At 41.3% G+C, this 17,608-nt stretch overlaps 2 protein-coding genes across 6 annotated transcripts in view; both read left to right on the top strand.

The window, feature by feature from the left end:
- Nucleotides 1-4,968, top strand: part of ggnbp2 (gametogenetin binding protein 2) — a 50,761-nt gene extending 45,793 nt beyond the window's left edge. Inside the window, exon 14 of one of the 4 annotated variants that reach the window (XM_070857190.1) lies at nt 3,842-4,968. In XM_070857190.1, the coding sequence (XP_070713291.1) occupies nt 3,842-4,039 (198 nt within the window). In that variant the 3' untranslated portion in view covers nt 4,040-4,968. The remainder of the gene's footprint in view (nt 1-3,841) is intronic. The other 3 variants (XM_070857189.1, XM_070857192.1, XM_070857191.1) reach the window with 3 other exon arrangements.
- A 7,540-nt stretch (nt 4,969-12,508) lies between these two features.
- dhrs11a (dehydrogenase/reductase 11a) overlaps nt 12,509-17,608 on the top strand; it is a 128,692-nt gene continuing 123,592 nt past the window's right edge. For both annotated transcript variants that reach the window (XM_070857188.1, XM_070857187.1), the window contains exon 1: nt 12,509-12,830. In XM_070857188.1, the coding sequence (XP_070713289.1) occupies nt 12,699-12,830 (132 nt within the window). In that variant the 5' untranslated portion in view covers nt 12,509-12,698. The remainder of the gene's footprint in view (nt 12,831-17,608) is intronic.

Below are 17,608 nucleotides of genomic sequence, written 5' to 3'. Positions count from 1 at the left end.
CCCTCGAGCCTGCTCCGCCATTCAATAAGATCATGGCTGATCTGGCCGTTCGGCCTCTTGTTGGATTTTGTCTTTACCTGCCACATATGGTGATGTTGACTGCCACTTGTCAGTCCAAGCTTGGATGTTGTTCGGGTCTGACTACCTCATTTATCCGAGTTGTGCATAGAGCTGAATGCTGTAGAATAGTGAGATCATTGATAAAGTAGGTCAGTGCACTCTCAGCTATATCGTGAGGGTGCATTGATCTGCTTCCAAAATCCAGGGCCACCTTTCTTTTAAATTAGTTATAATTCCAGCTACTGGATAGGTTTCCTTTTGAACCCCATTGACCTTCAGATTGGGTGACACATTCTGTCAGCTTCACTCATCTCTGGCTCTTGTTTCCATGCTTGGTTTAAGGCTGTGCCTGGGTCGAGAACCAGATGGTTCTGGCAGAACCCAAACTAAACATTGGTGAGCAGATCATTTGAGTAGATGTTCCTTTGCAATGCTGTCGATGACTCCTTCCATCACTGCTAATTGGGAGAATGCTGATAGGGTGATAATTACCTAAATTATAGTTTCCTGTTTTGTGGATAGAATGTGCGTGAGAGATTTCCCACATCGTGGGGTAGATGCCAGTGTCATAGCTACACTAGAATGGGGGAGGAGCGGGGAGAAAAGGGAGGATGCTGGCTCGTTCTGATGCAAGGGTCTTCAGCACCACAGCCAGTATTTTAATATTTCCAAATCTGTTACCTGACCATTACTTTTATCTTGGGTCTAGCAGCTCACCACTAGATGGAGCTAATTATAATATGGCCAAATGAAATACTAATCTGCTAACATTGAATTAAAATACTAGATTCAGTGGCAGTTGGTTTTCTCATTCATTCTCATGAGATGTTAACTTGTTTACATGTGACTTTTACTCCTAAGCCTCGTGATTTGCAGGTTTGGGAAAAAAAATTTCGGTGCCTCTAATGCAAAATAGCTGCAAAATATTTAGCTCCGCTACATGCTTTAAGCACTACCACATTTATTTGTGGTATTTATAAAAAAAAATTAAGAACTGCATTAAGCCCAACAAGCTTGCCTGTTAAACATCAGCTTGGCTAAACATCTTGAGTCAGAAAATAGTCGGTTCCAATCCCATGATAGGATTTGACCACATCTAGGCTGACCCTTCAGTGCAGTACAAGGAGAATTGCTGTGTTGTCACAGGTGCTGTCTTTCAGATGCTGCAAAAGATCGCAGAGGTCCTGGAAGATTCTATTAAATGCAAGGTTTTTACCTATATGTCGACCTCACCGTCCCTGCCTTATCACCATACTCAAAAAAAAAAAAAACCCCCACTAACACTAAAAAAAATTTTTTAAACTCATTGCTATTTTTGGGACAATCAGAATTTTGCATTTTACATTTCAGCCAGTGAGGGCCACCCTGGACAGACTGGCAGTTTTCATGTTGAAAGTTAAAAAATTGAGGGTGATTTATAGTTTTTTTTCATAATTTTGTTGTCTCATTGAATGTTGAGATGGATAATATGTGGTGAAATGCAGGGATGGAATATAAATAATATTCAGAAAAGTTTAATAAATTAGTTAATTGAGCAGTTACATTTAACATGTCCATCCAATGAAATCTCTAATTGCATCCATAAAATATTCCTTTTTTTTTAAAAAGTGTTTCATCATAAGTAAACATTGAGCACTAAAGTACTCAAAAAAAAAAAAATATATATATAATTTTTTTATATATAAATAAATAAATAATAAATTAGAAAAAATGGGACTAAAGGCAGACAAGTCCCCTGGACCTGATGGCTTGCATCCTAGGGTCCTAAAAGAAGAGGCTGCAGAGATAGTGGATGCATTGGTTGTAATCTACCAAAATTCCCTGGATTCTGGGAAGGTCCCAGTGGATTGGAAAACTGCAAATTTGCTGCCCCTATTTTTTAAAAAAGGAGGCAGACAGAAAGCAGGAAACTACAGACTGGTTAGCCTAACATCTGTTGGGAAAATGCTGTAGTCCATTATTAAGGAAGCAGTAGCAGGACATTGGGAAAAGCATAATTGAATCAAGCAGAGTCAGCATGGTTTTATGAAAGGGAAGTCATGTTTGACAAATTTACTAGTTCTTTTGAGGATGTAATGAGCAGGGTGGATAAGGGGGAACCAGTAGATGTGTGTATTTGGATTTCCAGAAGGCATTCGATAAGGTGCCACATAAAAGGTTACTGCACAAGATAAAAGTTCACATGGTTGGAGGTAATATATTAGCATAGAGAGAGGATTGGCTAACAACAATTGGGATAAATGGGTCATATTCCAGTTGGCAAACAGTAACTAGAGGTGCCACAGGGATCGGTGCTGGGGCCTCAACTATTTACAATCTATTAATGACTTGGATGAACGGACCGTGTGTAATGTAGCTGATACAAAGGTGGGTGGGAAAGCTAATTGTGAGGAGGGGACACAAAATCTGCAAAAGGGATATAGACAGGCTAAGTGGGCAAAAATTTGGCAGATGGAGTATAATGTGGGAAAATGTGTAGGTAATGTGGGAAAAATAGAAAAGCAAATTATAATTTAAATGGAGAAAAGTTGCAAAGTGCTGTAGTAGAGTGGGATCTGGGGGTCCTTGTGCATGAAACAGAGTATGCAGGTACAACAAGTAATCAGGAAGGCAAATGGTATGTTGGCCTTTATTGCAAGGGGGATAAAAGCAGAGAAGTCCTGCTATAACTGTACAGGGTATTGGTGAGGCCACACCTAGAGTACTGTACAGTTTTGGTCTCTATTTAAGGAAGGATATACTTTCATTGGAGGCTGTTCAGAGAAGGTACTCTAGGTTGATTCTGGAGATGAGGGGGTTGACTATATTCATTGGAGTTCAGAAGAATGAGAGGTGATCGTATCGAAACATAAGATAATGAGGGGGCTCAACCAGGTGGATGCAAATTTCCACTTGTAGGGGAAACTAGAACTAGGGGGCATAGTCTCAATAAGAGGTTGCCCATTTAAAACTGAGATGAGGAGGAATTTCTTTTGAGTTGTAAATCTGGTATTCTCTGTCCCAGAGAGCTGTGGAAGTTGGGTCATTGAATATATTTAAGGTGGAGATAGACAGATTTTTGAGTGATGAGGGCTATGGGGAGCGGGAAGGTAAGTGGAGTTGAGTTCATGATCAGATCAAGCATGATCTTATTGAATGGCAAAGCAGGCTTGAGGGTCAAATGACCTACTCCTGCTCCTAATATGTTCAACAGGACCTGATTTTTTTTTTGTTACACTTCTAAACAACTATTCACCGTAGAAAAACTTTTAACTAGTAGAGGGAAACTGAGAAGTCCGATGGAACTCTATCACTTAGATTTTAGACTTGTGGTACAATCAGGAAAAGCTATTGAAGCAGGCAATGAGTTTGAGACAACTGAACATTTGTTTACACAGTACCATGTCGTTTTGAAACAGTGCTTTAAATTCCATTTATAGGGCAGTGTCTGTTGTGTAAGTTTCATTGTTTCTAGTAAACCTTGTACACTCTAAATGTAGAAAAGTGATTTTTCTATCTAATGTAATTTGTTCAGTTACTAGCAGTGTAATCTCATTGAATAAACCCCTAACTGTTGCAAATAAAGTTTGTCGAGGTCCTAAAATAAAAGATGCTGGAAATACTCTGGGTCGGGCAGCATCTGTGAAGAGAGAAAGTGTTAATGTTTCAGGTTGATGACCCAATAGTTAGTCCAGTTCCTGGTTCTTTTACTAATGTAGCTATATGCTAGTTAACAATGAGATTTATAGTACACAAGTCCTTGTGCTGTAAATCATTTTGTAATTGCTGGTTTGATTTTCAGGAAGAATCTGAATGTACTTCTGAGGAAGAGACTTTCATTACCCAAGATGAAATACAGGCATTTATGACAAATAACCAATCTTTCTACATCAACCGTGAACAATACCGGCAGCACCTAAAAGAGAAATTTAACAAGTACTGTCGCTCCAATGACTATAATGTCTGCAATGGTTGGCTGACAGCAGCTGGTGTAAACTAGCAAAGAAAGCTTGAACCAGAAGCTACCTTTTTCTACACAAACACACTCAATGACCACTGCGCCTTCTCTCTCAATCTTAAGAAATTTAGATTTTTGTTTCCTGTTACATAATTTTACCTTGAACAGTTGGTGGTGTGGTTTATTTTTCTTTTTCTTTCTACACTCTCCCAGGCTGGTGGTGGGGAGCACATTTTTGCTCATCTGCTTTCTCGAAGCTTATGCAGTATTCAGCCAGATGGCTGCAAAAGCTTACTTTATACTTTTGAACAATGCCTCTCCTCTCTCCCACTCACTAAATGTTTCTCTCTACTGTGAGAATTATACAAATGTCTAGTGACGAGAGATGTTCTACCAATAAATGTGTACAGAGAAAAATGAAACTTCTGATTTAAGGTTTTACAATAGACATCCATTTAAAATGATGTTTGGATGTAATGTACAAGCGCAATGTGCAGAATTTACAAATAAAGAATATTTATTGATATGCATATCAAAATGTGTTGTGTTTTTTTATGGTCAAATTTTCAATTCTGCAAATAAGTTTAAATATAAACATGCCTCACTAAACTTCCCACTAATTTTGAGGACAGACCAGCTAAAGGAAAATACTTGGAATTTCATTTTTTTGGATTTATTTAAACTTCAAATCCAGTTAATACTTTGAAACTGAGGGTGATGCAAATTGGGTAGAGAATTCTTCAAAGATGATCTCTTCCAGGAAGAATTTTTGAAATGTGTTTTTTGGTTGAGAAATTGCTTCCTCTGCAGCTCTGCACCAGCTCCATGTTCCTTCCTGGTGGATTATCTTGCATAACTTGTCTCATCATTGGTACTGTTAGCATGAATACATATTTAATGTAACTTAAAACAGTTGGAGTAATAAGTGTATAATTGCAAAATATTTCAACTTTGTAACTATATAGATGCTGCTAGAGATTCAAAACAAGCGTACATTCTATAAAACAGCATCTTATGCCAAAAAGATGCTACTTTTATGTATCTGTAGTCCAGCTAGTTAAATTAACTTGTTGGATCAACAACTTTATTTTTTTTCTAAATTAATGAACACTAATCCATTCCAGTGGAGTACTTTGTTCAATATGTTGTCTTGTACAGTATTGGATGATGGATTTCAATTGGAAATTATATTGCCCTTTTAAAATGCTTTGCAACTTGTTGTAAACCAGCTTCAGATTTGGTTGAACTGTAATGCTTCCTCACTATGAAATCAAATGACTATTTGTACACCGGACTGAACTCTAAGCTTAGTAGCTTCAGATGTTTTGGTGCATATGAAATAATTGCTTTTACTGCACACAAATATTATCTAGTAACAACTATGAATAAAGGAAGCTATTTTTGAACCCATAATCGTTCAAAGTAAATTGTTTGCATACGGATGAAGTATTTCAGGATGTGCTTGTTTAGAATCTCTAGGAGCATATACTGTGGTTACTAAGTTGAAATCTTTTACAATTATACACTTGTAATTGCCCCCAACGGTTAAATTATTTAAAATATGTATTCAGGCTAACACTACCAATGATGCAGCAAAGTTAGGCAGATGAGTCCCCAGGAAGGAGGGCTGAGCTGGTTCAAGGCTGCAATAAGTGTTGCTCTAAAATAGTGCATAAATCTAAATTAATTGCTAAAATTATAGATGTGTGTTGGTTAGTTTGGTTAACTGTTTTCCTCCCATCCCTGCTCCTGAAACCTTTAACTTACTGAGATAGTTGTGTAGTTATAGTATTGCAGCCCCAGTACCTTGACTAAGGGGCAAAATTAATTTGAGGTTTCACTGTCCTGTTTTTGCTCTGTCTGTGCAGGTACTTTCAGCAGGGGTCACTGGATAGTGATGAAAAGTGGGAACACTGGTTTGGCTGACCAGTTCTCTTTTTCTCTCTTTACCCCCCTCTCTTTCTCTCCTCCTTCCCCCCCCCCCCCCCCCCCCCAAAAGATGTGGTTGCTCCTTCACTCTGCACTAGTTTCACAAGTTTCAGCTTGGCTCCGTGGCAGAATTTGTCAGACAACGTGCTGCCCTAGTCCAGAACTTGTGAAAAAAATCTAACACTTAAATGCAGAACTGAGGGAATACTGCACCATTGGGTTAATTTTTTTTTCTAAAAGGTGGTACTTGCAGGGCCCTGTCTTCCTGCTCGAGTGGGTGTAAAAATTCTTGTGCCACTATTTTGAAGAGCAGGGGATTTCTCCTGGTGTCTTGACAAACATTTACTCAACCACTACCACCAAAATAAATTGACTAATCATTTATCTCATTGCTGTTTCTGGGATTCTGCTGTCTGCAAATTGGCTGTGGCACTTGCCAACATCACTGTTGTCCAATAGAAATGGTTGGCATGGCTACAGGATGTGAAAGATGCTGTGTAAAAGCAGGTTTGTTTATTATTAATTTGCCACTGACAGGATTGAATTTGGATACTGGGATCCATAGCTTGACAAGAAAATTAATTAAAGGATCCAGATTAATCCTTCACCATAACATCTTGTCAAGGAGCCATCTGAGGTTTATGCCCAGGAGTTAATGATGTCTACATTTTGCATGCTGAATTGTCTTGCATCAACCAATTTGGATCATTAGCGTTTATACTACCAACTTGCCATCGGGATCTGCACAAGATATTGCATGAATTAATCCTTGCCAGTGATCAAAGTTAAAAGTCATGAACAATTGTTTTTAATAACTTTTATTTATATAGCACCTTTAACGTGGTTAAAAACATCCCAAGGTGCTTCACAACAGTCTTACAACACAAGAATGTAATTCTTTAACCCTAGAATCAGTACTTGAACTTGAAAATAATTAGTAAATGGGTTAATTGACAATGAGGTTATGAAGTTCATTATTTTGCAATAATTCAACATTAACTGCTTGCTGATAAATTTACAGTTGCGGTGAATGTCTGAGCTTGATTCAAATTGGTGCAATTGATTTTAGGATTCGACTCCTTGGATAGCTGACAAAGTAACTGTATTTGATACCCAGACTTTTGAATCTGAGTCTGGTAGATAATGTTTCCAGAATTTACACTATCTGGTCGTTGAGTTGGGCATGGATGAACTGGTTTCTTTGTCTTCCTCTGGGTGCAGCTGCTGTTAACTTATGTGCCTAACGTAATTCTGGAAAGCCTTAAAAAAAAAAAAAACAGCTCTGTATCTAAAAGGCTTTGTATGAAGTGTTTCATTAAAAAATAGCTGCTGGAAATGCAGAGCATGTCATCCAGCATCTGTAAAAAGACAAGTAATGAAGTGTCTGGTGTTTACTTGGGTTTTGATGAAGGATACATATCTGAAGTATCTTTACAAAAGACTGACTTGCTGTGTATTTAGCATTTTCTATTTTTATTTCATATTTCTAACATTTGTTTTAATAATTCTGTTTAATCTGGTTATGGACTTTACAAAATCATCTTGCAATCCAAGACAGTTCTAATTAAAAAATACTTGTGCATCTTTCAATGTGTTAGTGTTTTGTGTACGCACTGCATCAATATTCACCTCACCATTTCCCCCAGTTGGAACAGCGGATCAATTTCCAATAATCTGCTGTGCATCAACTAGTAGGAAGTGTGTTAATTGCTCGTTCTGGTTCTTGGAGGTTTGATCGTGTGATATATTGACCACGTGATGTCTGCTCAAGTGACACCTGCAAATGTTACTGCACCTATTTCCCTATCTGGACTTGGGCTCTGAAACTGACCAATATAAACTGGGAGCCTCAGTCAAAGTTGATCTGTGCTTGGACCTCACCTCAAAACCGGTTGATGTAGACCGATCTAAACGAAACGATTGCACAAAGTGCACAGTCTGTGGGGCACGTCGTCCTAGACTCAACTCAGCATCAACGTTTCTAAGCAATTCCCTGATCAGATCCATCAAAAGAGTGTTTTCATAGAATGATAGCACAGGGGCTGGCCCCCCACTGGCAAAGTGCTGGTGCTGTCTTCTGTGACCTCATCTCTTTCTCTCTTTACCCCCCCCCCCCCCCCCCCCAATCCCCAACCCAATCCTTTTAGTATTCCTTCTTTTCAACCTTTATCCCATTCCTTTTTAAATCATCTCAGCTCTGCCTCAAGCCACAAGTGGTGAAACATCCCATCTCCCTCTTGTTCTTTCAGTTGAGAGTACTCAATCGACATCCCCTTGTTCCCCACTCGCCAGCCACAGGAAACAATCTTTCACTGTTCACCCACAGTAAAGTCCCCAGGTTACATTCACGCCTTTATTGGCTGCGCCACTCCCACTCGCCACACTTCTGGTTCTGCAGAAAATGCTGGTCTCCACGGCCAGTCCATTTCCCATTCTCTCTCCCTCCCCCAACCCCAGTCTTGCTCTCTTTTTCAAAGCCCAGTTCCCCATAACTCTTGTTTCCCTATCTCCCATCCCTGACCCCCAGTCCCTCTTTCCGTGCCCCATCCTCATTCCCCAGTCTCTCCACCTGACCCTCAATCCCCAATCTGTGTATCTCCACCTGACCCTTAGTCTGTCGCTCTCAACGACCACCATTCCCCAGTCTATTTCCCCATCCCCTAACCTCCATTGCCCAGTCTCTCTCCCCACCCTACTCCCAAGGTTCCCCTCCTCCTGAGCCTCCCACCAGCTCCTACCTGTTCTTGACCAGCCAGTCATGGCTCTGCAGCAGCAGTCGGCGACGTCACGGGATGGTGCTGTTGTGGTGGGAAATTAACATAACATAAATAGCAGGAGTCGGCCATACGGCCCCTCGAGCCTGCTCCGCCATTCAATGCGATCGTGGCTGATCCAATCATGGACTCTGGTCCATTACCCTGCCCATTCCCCATGGCCCCTTATTCCCTTATCGGTTAGGAAATTGTCTATCTCTGTCTGAAATTTATTCAATGACTCAGCTTCCACAGCTCTCTGAGGCAGTGAATTCTATAGATTTACAACCCTCCTGAGAGAAGAAATGCCTCCTCATTTCAGTTTTAAATGGGTGGCCCTTTATTCTAAGATCATGCCCCCTAGTTCTAGTCTCCCCTAGCAGTGGAAACATCCTCTCTGCATCCACCTTGTCAAGCTCCCACATAATCATACGTTTTGATAAGATAACGACCTTCTTCTGAATTCCAATGAATAGAGGCCCAACCTACTCAACCTTTTCTCATAATCTCCAGAATCAACCTGGTGAACCTTCCCTGAATTGCCTCCAAAGCAAGTATATCCTTTCTTAAATATTCACTTAGCCTGTCTATGTTCTTTTGCAGATTTTTTCTGTTCTCACACATTGCTTTTCCTCCCATCTTTGTATCATCAGCAAACTTGGCTATGTTACACTCGATCCCTTCTTCCAAGTCATTAATATAGATTGTAAATAGTTGGGGTCCCAGCACTGATTCCTGTGGTACCCCATTAGCCAACCCCAGAATGAACCATTTATCCTGACTCTGTTTTCTGTGAGTTAGCCAATCCTCTATCCATGCCAATATATTATCCCCAACCCATGAACTTTTATCTTGAACAGTAACCTTTTATGTGGCACCTTGTGAACTGCTTTCAAGCCCAAATACACTGGTTCCCCCTTATCCACCCTGTTACATCCTCAAAAGAATTCCAGTAAATTTGTCAAACGTGACTTCCCTTTCATAAATCCATGCTGACTGCTTGACTGAGTTATGTTTTTCCAAATGTCCTGTTACTGCTTCTTTAAAAACCTAAATAATCTGAACTGCTAGCAGCAGCACTCGGGAGATCCATGCACTATTCCAGAAGACTCCCAGGCAATCCGAGAGAGTTGACAACAGCTACCCGAAGAAAAAGAATCAATTGCAAAGTCTATAGAATGCAGAATTCTTCAGACACTATACTTACAGCATGGTGCATGCCTGGTGCCGGCTGGGCGTAAATCCAATGACTAGATCTCCTGAGGCTCAATGTATTCAGTTTGAAAACCTGTGAATTAACTCCAATGCTATCAAAAAATGTTGATTGTAAATGTATTTATTTTGATCTTTGCTAATAAATGATTGCCTTGCTTTATTTGGAAGATAAGATTGACTTCGCATCATGCATACTCTGTCTTTGTATAGCTTTAGCATTGATGGTTTCATCACTGCTGGAAGAACGTGCTGTAATGGGATTAGATGATCAAATGAAAAAAGCTCTATAAATTGCATTTGCAGAAAATTGTAATTTTTAATTCCATTTTGTTTTACAGTGGACATCGTCCAAAGTGTATGTTTTACTCTGCAGTAAGAGTAGTCAATTCTGCACATTTTGGGTTCCAAACTCAATTAACATATCTTTTGTAATTGGATGCTTGCAATGATTTAAAAAATACTAGTTTGATAAGGCAATTTTTAAAGTAGCAATGTCTTTTCACAAGCTCTCTTAGAAAATATGTTACCAGGCTAGTTGAATTTTTTTTCTGAATTGAGACTTTTGTTTTGAAAGGTTATTGTTTTTGAAAAAGATTGCATCACCATTTAAGACGTCATAAGTACACACAAGAGCCCATGCACATAGGAATCAGACCTCCTATGCTTAAAACCTTAGGTATAGAAGGTACAGCACCCACACTTGCCTACAGGCAATACAGGTGCATTGATTTAATTGATTTGAACCAGCATGACAGTGCAGTGGGACAATTTGTGTGTGTTCTTAGTTTCGAGTGGAAAAATCAACCAGGATTTCAACTCCTGACTTCTATACAGCAATCCCTGATGGAAAGTGGTTGTTGGGTAAGAAAAGGATTGACATCAGCTATGAACTCCCAGTCAAAATAATCTGCTGATATTCACACATGACCACTGGCCACTTGGGTAAGGTATTGGAGAATTCCTGCTGGCACCAGTGAAAATATTGTCATGTCACTGCCTTCAAGAGACGGGTGGAGAGGGAAATTGGTTAAAATAACAGAATCATGGAATTGTACAGCACAGGCTATTCATCCCATCAGGTTGGTCCCAGTGACTTTTTTTCATATGGGCTACCTAATCTAGTCCTCCATTCCTGCTTGTCCCCATATGCTTTAATAGTCCTCTTTCTCTAGCAAATATCTAGATCCATTTTAAAGCAATGGTTTGCAGGAGACATTCTAGCTATCCTCTAAAGAATTAAAAAAATATTTCAATATAACTTGAATAACATTTTGCAAGAAAAACACAAAACTAATGCTTCTTACAGAATATTTAAAAAGTAATGCCTCTCAGGCCTCAAAGAAGATACATATGAATGTGAATATTAATAAATTGCAGACGCTATACTGATTTTGATGAAAGAATATTACAAGAATTCTTCAGATGTACATGGGTTTCACTAATAGTAAAATTTTCATTTGGTTATGTCTACATTTAATCCATTGAGCTGAATTTTTGACATAGTTGTGTGTAGTTAACAGACATTACACAATTACTGAGAGCACCGTGATCATTGCTGTGATCATAGATGGGTGCATATGTGTGTGCTGAAGGGAGAAGATTTGAGAACATTGCTGTGTTTGAGGCTGCAGAAGATTTAAACAATTTATTTCCTGGTGAAGACAAAATAGATGTTGGACATCTGAAACAAGAACAGAAACGCTAGAAAGACGCAGGTCAATCAACATCGCTAGAAAGAATAGTCTACATTTCAGATGTGGACCTCAGAAAACCCACCTGGATCATAGACTATCTGTTGTCTGCACATATGTTGATTGTCTTGCTGTGTTTTTCCAGCGTATTCTGTTTTTATTTTATATTTGCCGTTGATTTTGTTTTAATCTTCAGGCTAACTATAGGTTATTTTTGTGTTTTTAAAATTATTTTAAATTTAACAACCTCCAATTCAATAATCTGGCTCTGTTAAGGAAAAACTGATAATGGACCAATGAGTTCTATGTGTCACTATGGGTGATGGAGGGGGAAGAAGCTGACTTGGCATCTACATTGAATACCTAAAACGCTGGTGCTAGTTTTTAATATTTCAGTTCTAAAGGACACAAGGCTGAAAAAGATTAAAAGGAAATTGGGAAATAGTGATTAGCAGTACCGTTCATGTGCGGAATGAACACCAGACCAGATTGGATTGGCCGAACAGCCTGTTTCCGTGTTGTGATTTATGTAACTATATATGGCACGCTCTTGTATTCATTTTAGATATTTGTTGCTCGCTCTCGATGCAATAAGTTTGTCATGGGATCGATGTTTTAAGTTATTTAACAAAGTGCATCTCTTTACAAAAGAAAAGACAAATAAAATACTATACACATTCTTTTCATGAATCATATAAAGCGAGGTAGATATCAACGCTTGACACGTGCAGCAGGCAGCTCTCCCTTGGAACCAGAGTCCTATCGCAATTCGTCTCAGCACCTGATCTCCAGAGGAGGGCGGGTGATGCGTTGATGGCGAGAAGCGCGCATGCGCCGGAAACTCGCGCTGCCCTATGGGAGTTGTGGTCCGCTGGCGCGGTGTTTCCGCCGGCGGGCCGGGCGGCGCGGAGCGGACTACAAGTCCCAGCGCACACTGCGGCGTGTCGAAGTGGTGCGGACTCGGTGGGGACTGGTGCTCGCGGGAGAGGGTTCTGGAAGTTGTTCTTTTTCACCGGGTGAAGAGAGAGATAGACCAGAATATTTCTCCCGTGTTTTATCGCTCTCATTATAAACACACACAGCTGGTGCTGAGCGAGAGAGAGCCCCGGCGGCATGGAGCGCTGGAAGGGACGCGTGGCTCTGGTAACGGGAGCCTCGGTGGGGATCGGCGCGGCCATCGCCCGGGCGCTGGTTCAGCACGGCATGAAAGTGGTGGGCTGTGCCCGGAGCGTGGACAAAATCGAGGTAAGAGTTGGGGAGAGAGAGAGAGTGTGCGGTGTGTGAGAGAAAGAAGAGCTGGCGGAGTTCCCTCAGACAGCGGCCCGGCCCCGCGGCTCAGCCGCCTGTCCCTCCCGGGCTCCTTCTCTCTCACTCAGCCAGCATTGAAGCTGGAGGAGACAATTAATTTGTGACTGAGACAAATGTCAGCTTGCAACCATCTTGAGTGAAACCATGTGCCCGGCACCGAACTCTGGGCGTAGTGGCAACCGTGTATTCAGGTGGAAAACGATTTATTTCTCCTGCACCTTTAAATGGCGAATGGAATTCAAACAGCAAACTTGGGACAGGGGCAGGTTCCCACATTGTTACGAAATGCAGCTGTCTCCAATCCAATTAAAAAAAAACATACTACTGATTTTGGTAGATTTGAGGGAGAGAAATGTCTGGAATGGTTTTCTTCACCTCGCACCGTTACTGCCATCGCCGAACCTGTTGGGTTTCGCGCTCTCCTCCATCCAAATTAAACCCGCTTTCCCCCACCTCACTTCATACCTTGAAATCTCGGCCGCACCTGCACAACTGTTACTTCCATCAGTTTATTTGGCGTTTGCCCACAGAACAACAGTCGCTGCATCTGAAAGTAATTAACTGTGTGATATGAGGCACTTTGAGACGTTTCGACCCGCTGCAAGCACTGTAGAGATGACAAGTATATATTTCGTTGTATTTGAGGTAATTCTGGTTGGCAATAATTTGTGTAGCCTCTGTGTCCGTATTTAGAAAAGTTAAGTTTAGCGGTGGAATGCCCTGGGCTATGTGGTGTAGCTCCGATTAATAATGTGCAGTTCAATTAAAACGTACCCCGAAGCTGTAAGCGCCGATCGGCAACTGTAGATAATTGTGGCATCTGTCTGTTTTCTGTTGTAATTTTTTTTAAATTTGTTGTCTGCGCCTGATTTTTTTAGGGGACACGTGGGTTGTATCATGAAGTGGACATTGATCACTCCACTGCCTTTGTAATACGTGTTTTTTTTTGTTTACTTGTTCTACTGCCCATTTGTAAATTACAGATTTATTCAGCCTGTCCAGTGTCTGATTTCCAAAATCTCAGTCGGCAACTTGCTCTTGTTCCCAGTCCCCTGGCAAAACTGCTCTGTAGCTGGGTCCTCCGAAGCATCCCAGAGTATGTAGGTTGAAGCGCCTCCTGATTTATCCCTCAGTCTTGACAGCCAGGCTGAGTTTACTGCCCAGCTACATTACAAATTGTGGGAAGAAGCAATGTCCTGCCACAGGTAGCTTTCTTCTTCATAACTGCAACGTTTCAGAATTATTGCTTAAATACATTTACACGAATGATACCAGAAATGAAAGGGTATACCTACCAGGAAAGGGTGAACAGGCTGGGTTTCTTTTCTCTTGAAAAGAGAAGACTGAGGGGTGACCTAATAGAGCTCTTTAAAATTATGACAAGCTTTGATGGAGTAGATACAATTGTGGGGAAGAGGAGAACAATATAAGATAGTCACCAAGAAATCCAAAAGGGAATTCAGAAGAAACTTTTTTATCCAGAGAGTGGTGAGAATGTGGAACTCACTACCACAGGAAGTGGCTGAAGTAAAATAGTATCTGTTAGATAAGCATATGAGGAAGAAGGGGATAGAGTTATGCTGATAGATATAGATGGGAGGAGGCTCGAGTGGAGCATAAATGTCGGCATGGACAGTTCTGGCTGAATGGCCTGTTTCTGTGTTGAATATCCTATGTAATCATATGTAAATGTCTCCTACTGTATCAATAGAAGCTAAAACAAGACTACCTTTTTCAAAAAAAACTTTCCAGTATCTATTGTAAAGATATTTAAGTTTTCACAATTGTCAGTTTTAGAGGTCAGCTCTAAAGAGCTTTACTCTTTGCCTACTGGGTTCATGCTGATGAGAACCAGGGACAAGGAACAGAGGTCAGCATCATGTGTACATAAATAAGCATTGTTGAAATTGTTTTCCATTGCTTGTATTCCACTGCTTTCATATTCGATGGAGTTAGAAGAGTGTCCTTATCTCTACCTATATACATCAGGTAGTGGATTTTTGTAATAACTAGGGAGCATTCACCTTTCATTTAAGGGGTGCAAGTTTGTGTTAAAGTTTTTAAACAATATGTGGGGTGGGTGAGGATGTGGGGAAGGGGAAGAAATGTCAGGCAAAAATGAAGTGAAAAGAAATCCTAAAGTGGAGCAAGTGACTTGAGCGCTACAGATCTCGCCTATGGCTAGCAAAGTATGTGTACTTCTTAGACCCATTTCATGCAGAAGTATTGCCCAAGATGGAATGCTGCAAAGTATGGTGGGTCAACTTGTTTGACATTTGATGCTCACCTGTGCCAAACCCCCTCAAGCTTAAGCAATTTTATTGAGCCTTGTGCACATCCATACCTCAGTCTGCACACATTCAAGATGCAACATGCAGTTGAAAATCTTATCACTTTTGCCTCTTCCAAGGCATACCTCAAGTCTTACCAGAACGTGGCTCCATGATGCATAATAATTTACTGACAAATAGATTGGTGTGTAGGTTGACTGTAAATGTACTACTTCAACTTACAACAACTCACAGCAACATTTCTGCTTGCCCATTGTAACCCCATGAAGACACTAAAAACATCCCAATAGTGGATAATCAAGAGGCTATAGGGAGGGGGGAACTTAAAACGATCACCTATCACCTAAAGAAAAAGTACTCAGTAAAATAATGGGACTAAAGGTGGACAAGTCCCTGGACCTAATGGCCTACATCCTAGGGTCTTAAAAGAGATAGTGGATGCATTGGTTGCAATCCACTAAAATTCCCTGGATTCTGGAGAGGTCTCAGCAGATTGGAAAACTGCAAATGTAATGCCCCTATTTAAAAAAAAAAAGAAGGGAGACAGAAATCAGGAAACTATAGACCAGTTAGCCTTATATCTGTAGTTGAGAAAATGCTGGATTCCATTATTAAGGAAACAGCAGCAGGACATTTTGGAAAAGCATAATGCAGTCAATGACAAATTTGCTGGAGTTCTTTGAGGATGTAACAAGCAGGGTGGAGAAGGGGTAACCAGTGGATGTGGTGTATTTGGATTTCCAGAAGGCATTTGATAAGGTGCCACATAAAAGATTCCTGCACAAGGTAAGAACTCACGGGGTTGGGGGTAATAAATTAGCGTGGATGGAGGATTGGCTAACTAACAGAGAGTTGGGATAAATGGGTCATTTTCCGGTTGGAAAATGGTAACTAGTGGGGTGCCACAGGGATTGGTGCTGGGGCCTCAACTGTTTACAATCTAAATTACTTGGATGAAGGGACCGAGTGTAATGTAGCCAAATTTGCTGCTGATACAAAGATGGGTGGGAAAGCAAGTTGTGAGGAGGACACAAAAATCTGTAAAGGGATATAGACAGGCTAAGCGAGTGGGCACACTTTTGGCAGGTGGAGTATAGGGCCCAAGTTTCCACACGATAAAAAACGGGCGCCCCTCCAAGCTGGGCGCCCGTTTTTCGCGCCTAAAAAAAAAAAAAATCGCGATTCTGGAGCGTTCTGCAGCTCCTTGTCTGCCTGGCGCGGCGCCCGGGGGGGCGGAGCCTACACTCGCGCCGATTGTGTAAGTGGGAGGGGGCGGGTACTATTTAAATTCGTTTTTTTCCTGCCGGCAACGCTGCGCGTGCGCGTTGGAGCGTTCGCGCATGCTCAGTGTGAAAAAAACATTGGCACTCGGCCATTTTTGTAGTTCTTTGTAGCTGTTTAATTTTTGAAATTTTTTTTTTAATAAAAGCACATTGCCATCAGCACATCTCGCTGCAGCCTTCTCACTGTGTCCCCCCCCCCCCCCCTGGCGGGAAGAACGGGCGCCTCCTACCCCCCCCCCCCCCCCCCCCAGGAAGAACGGGCGCCTCCCCTCTCTCCTGCCCCTCCCCGCGGGCAGAATGGGCGCCTCCTACCACCCCCCGCGGGAAAGAACGGGCGCCTCCTCTCCTCTCTTTTCTCTCCCACCCCCACCCCCCCCCCCCCCCCCCCCCCCCCCCCCCCGCGGGGAGAACGGGCGCCTCAGGCTGACTGCAGAATTCGCTGTGCCTGAAGCACTTTCACACAGGTAGGAAGATGGTTTATTTAATCTTTTCTTTGCTTATAAATGTTTATTCAGGTTGGATTTATTTGTATAATATTTGTAGAAGTATAAATAAGGATTTATTGTAGAATTTAATAAGTTCCCTCCCCCTCCCCCCACCTCGTTCTGGACGCCTAATTTGTAACCTGCGCCTGATTTTTTAATGTGTAGAACAGGTTTTTTCAGTTCTACAAAAATCTTCACGTGCTCCATTCTACTTTAGTTTGGAGTACGTTTTCACTGTGGAAACTTTGAAATCAGGCGTCAGTGGCCGGACACGCCCCCTTTTGAAGAAAAAATTCTGTTCCAAAGTAGAACTGTTCTACCTGACTACAACTGCAGAAAAAAAAAATGTGGAAAATTGCGATTTCTAAGATAGTCCGTTCTCCACCAGTTGCTCCTAAAAAATCAGGCGCAAATCATGTGGGAAAGTGTGAGGTTATCCACTTTGGCAGGAAAAATAAAAAAGCAGATTATTATTTAAATGGAGATTTCAAAGTGCTGCAGTACAGAGGGACCTGAGGGTCCTCGTGCATGAAACACAAAAAGTTAGTATGCAGATACAACAGGTAATTAGAAAGACAAATGAAATTATTGGCCTTTATTGTATGGAGGATGGAGTATAAAAGCAGGAAGTCCTACAACTGTACATGGTATTGGTG

Source organism: Pristiophorus japonicus, chromosome 16, assembly GCF_044704955.1.
Source record: "Pristiophorus japonicus isolate sPriJap1 chromosome 16, sPriJap1.hap1, whole genome shotgun sequence".
Taxonomy (NCBI): Eukaryota; Metazoa; Chordata; class Chondrichthyes; family Pristiophoridae; genus Pristiophorus; species Pristiophorus japonicus.
The sequence above is the reverse complement of the archived record's forward strand: the minus strand, read 5'-3'. Positions and strand labels throughout refer to the sequence as shown.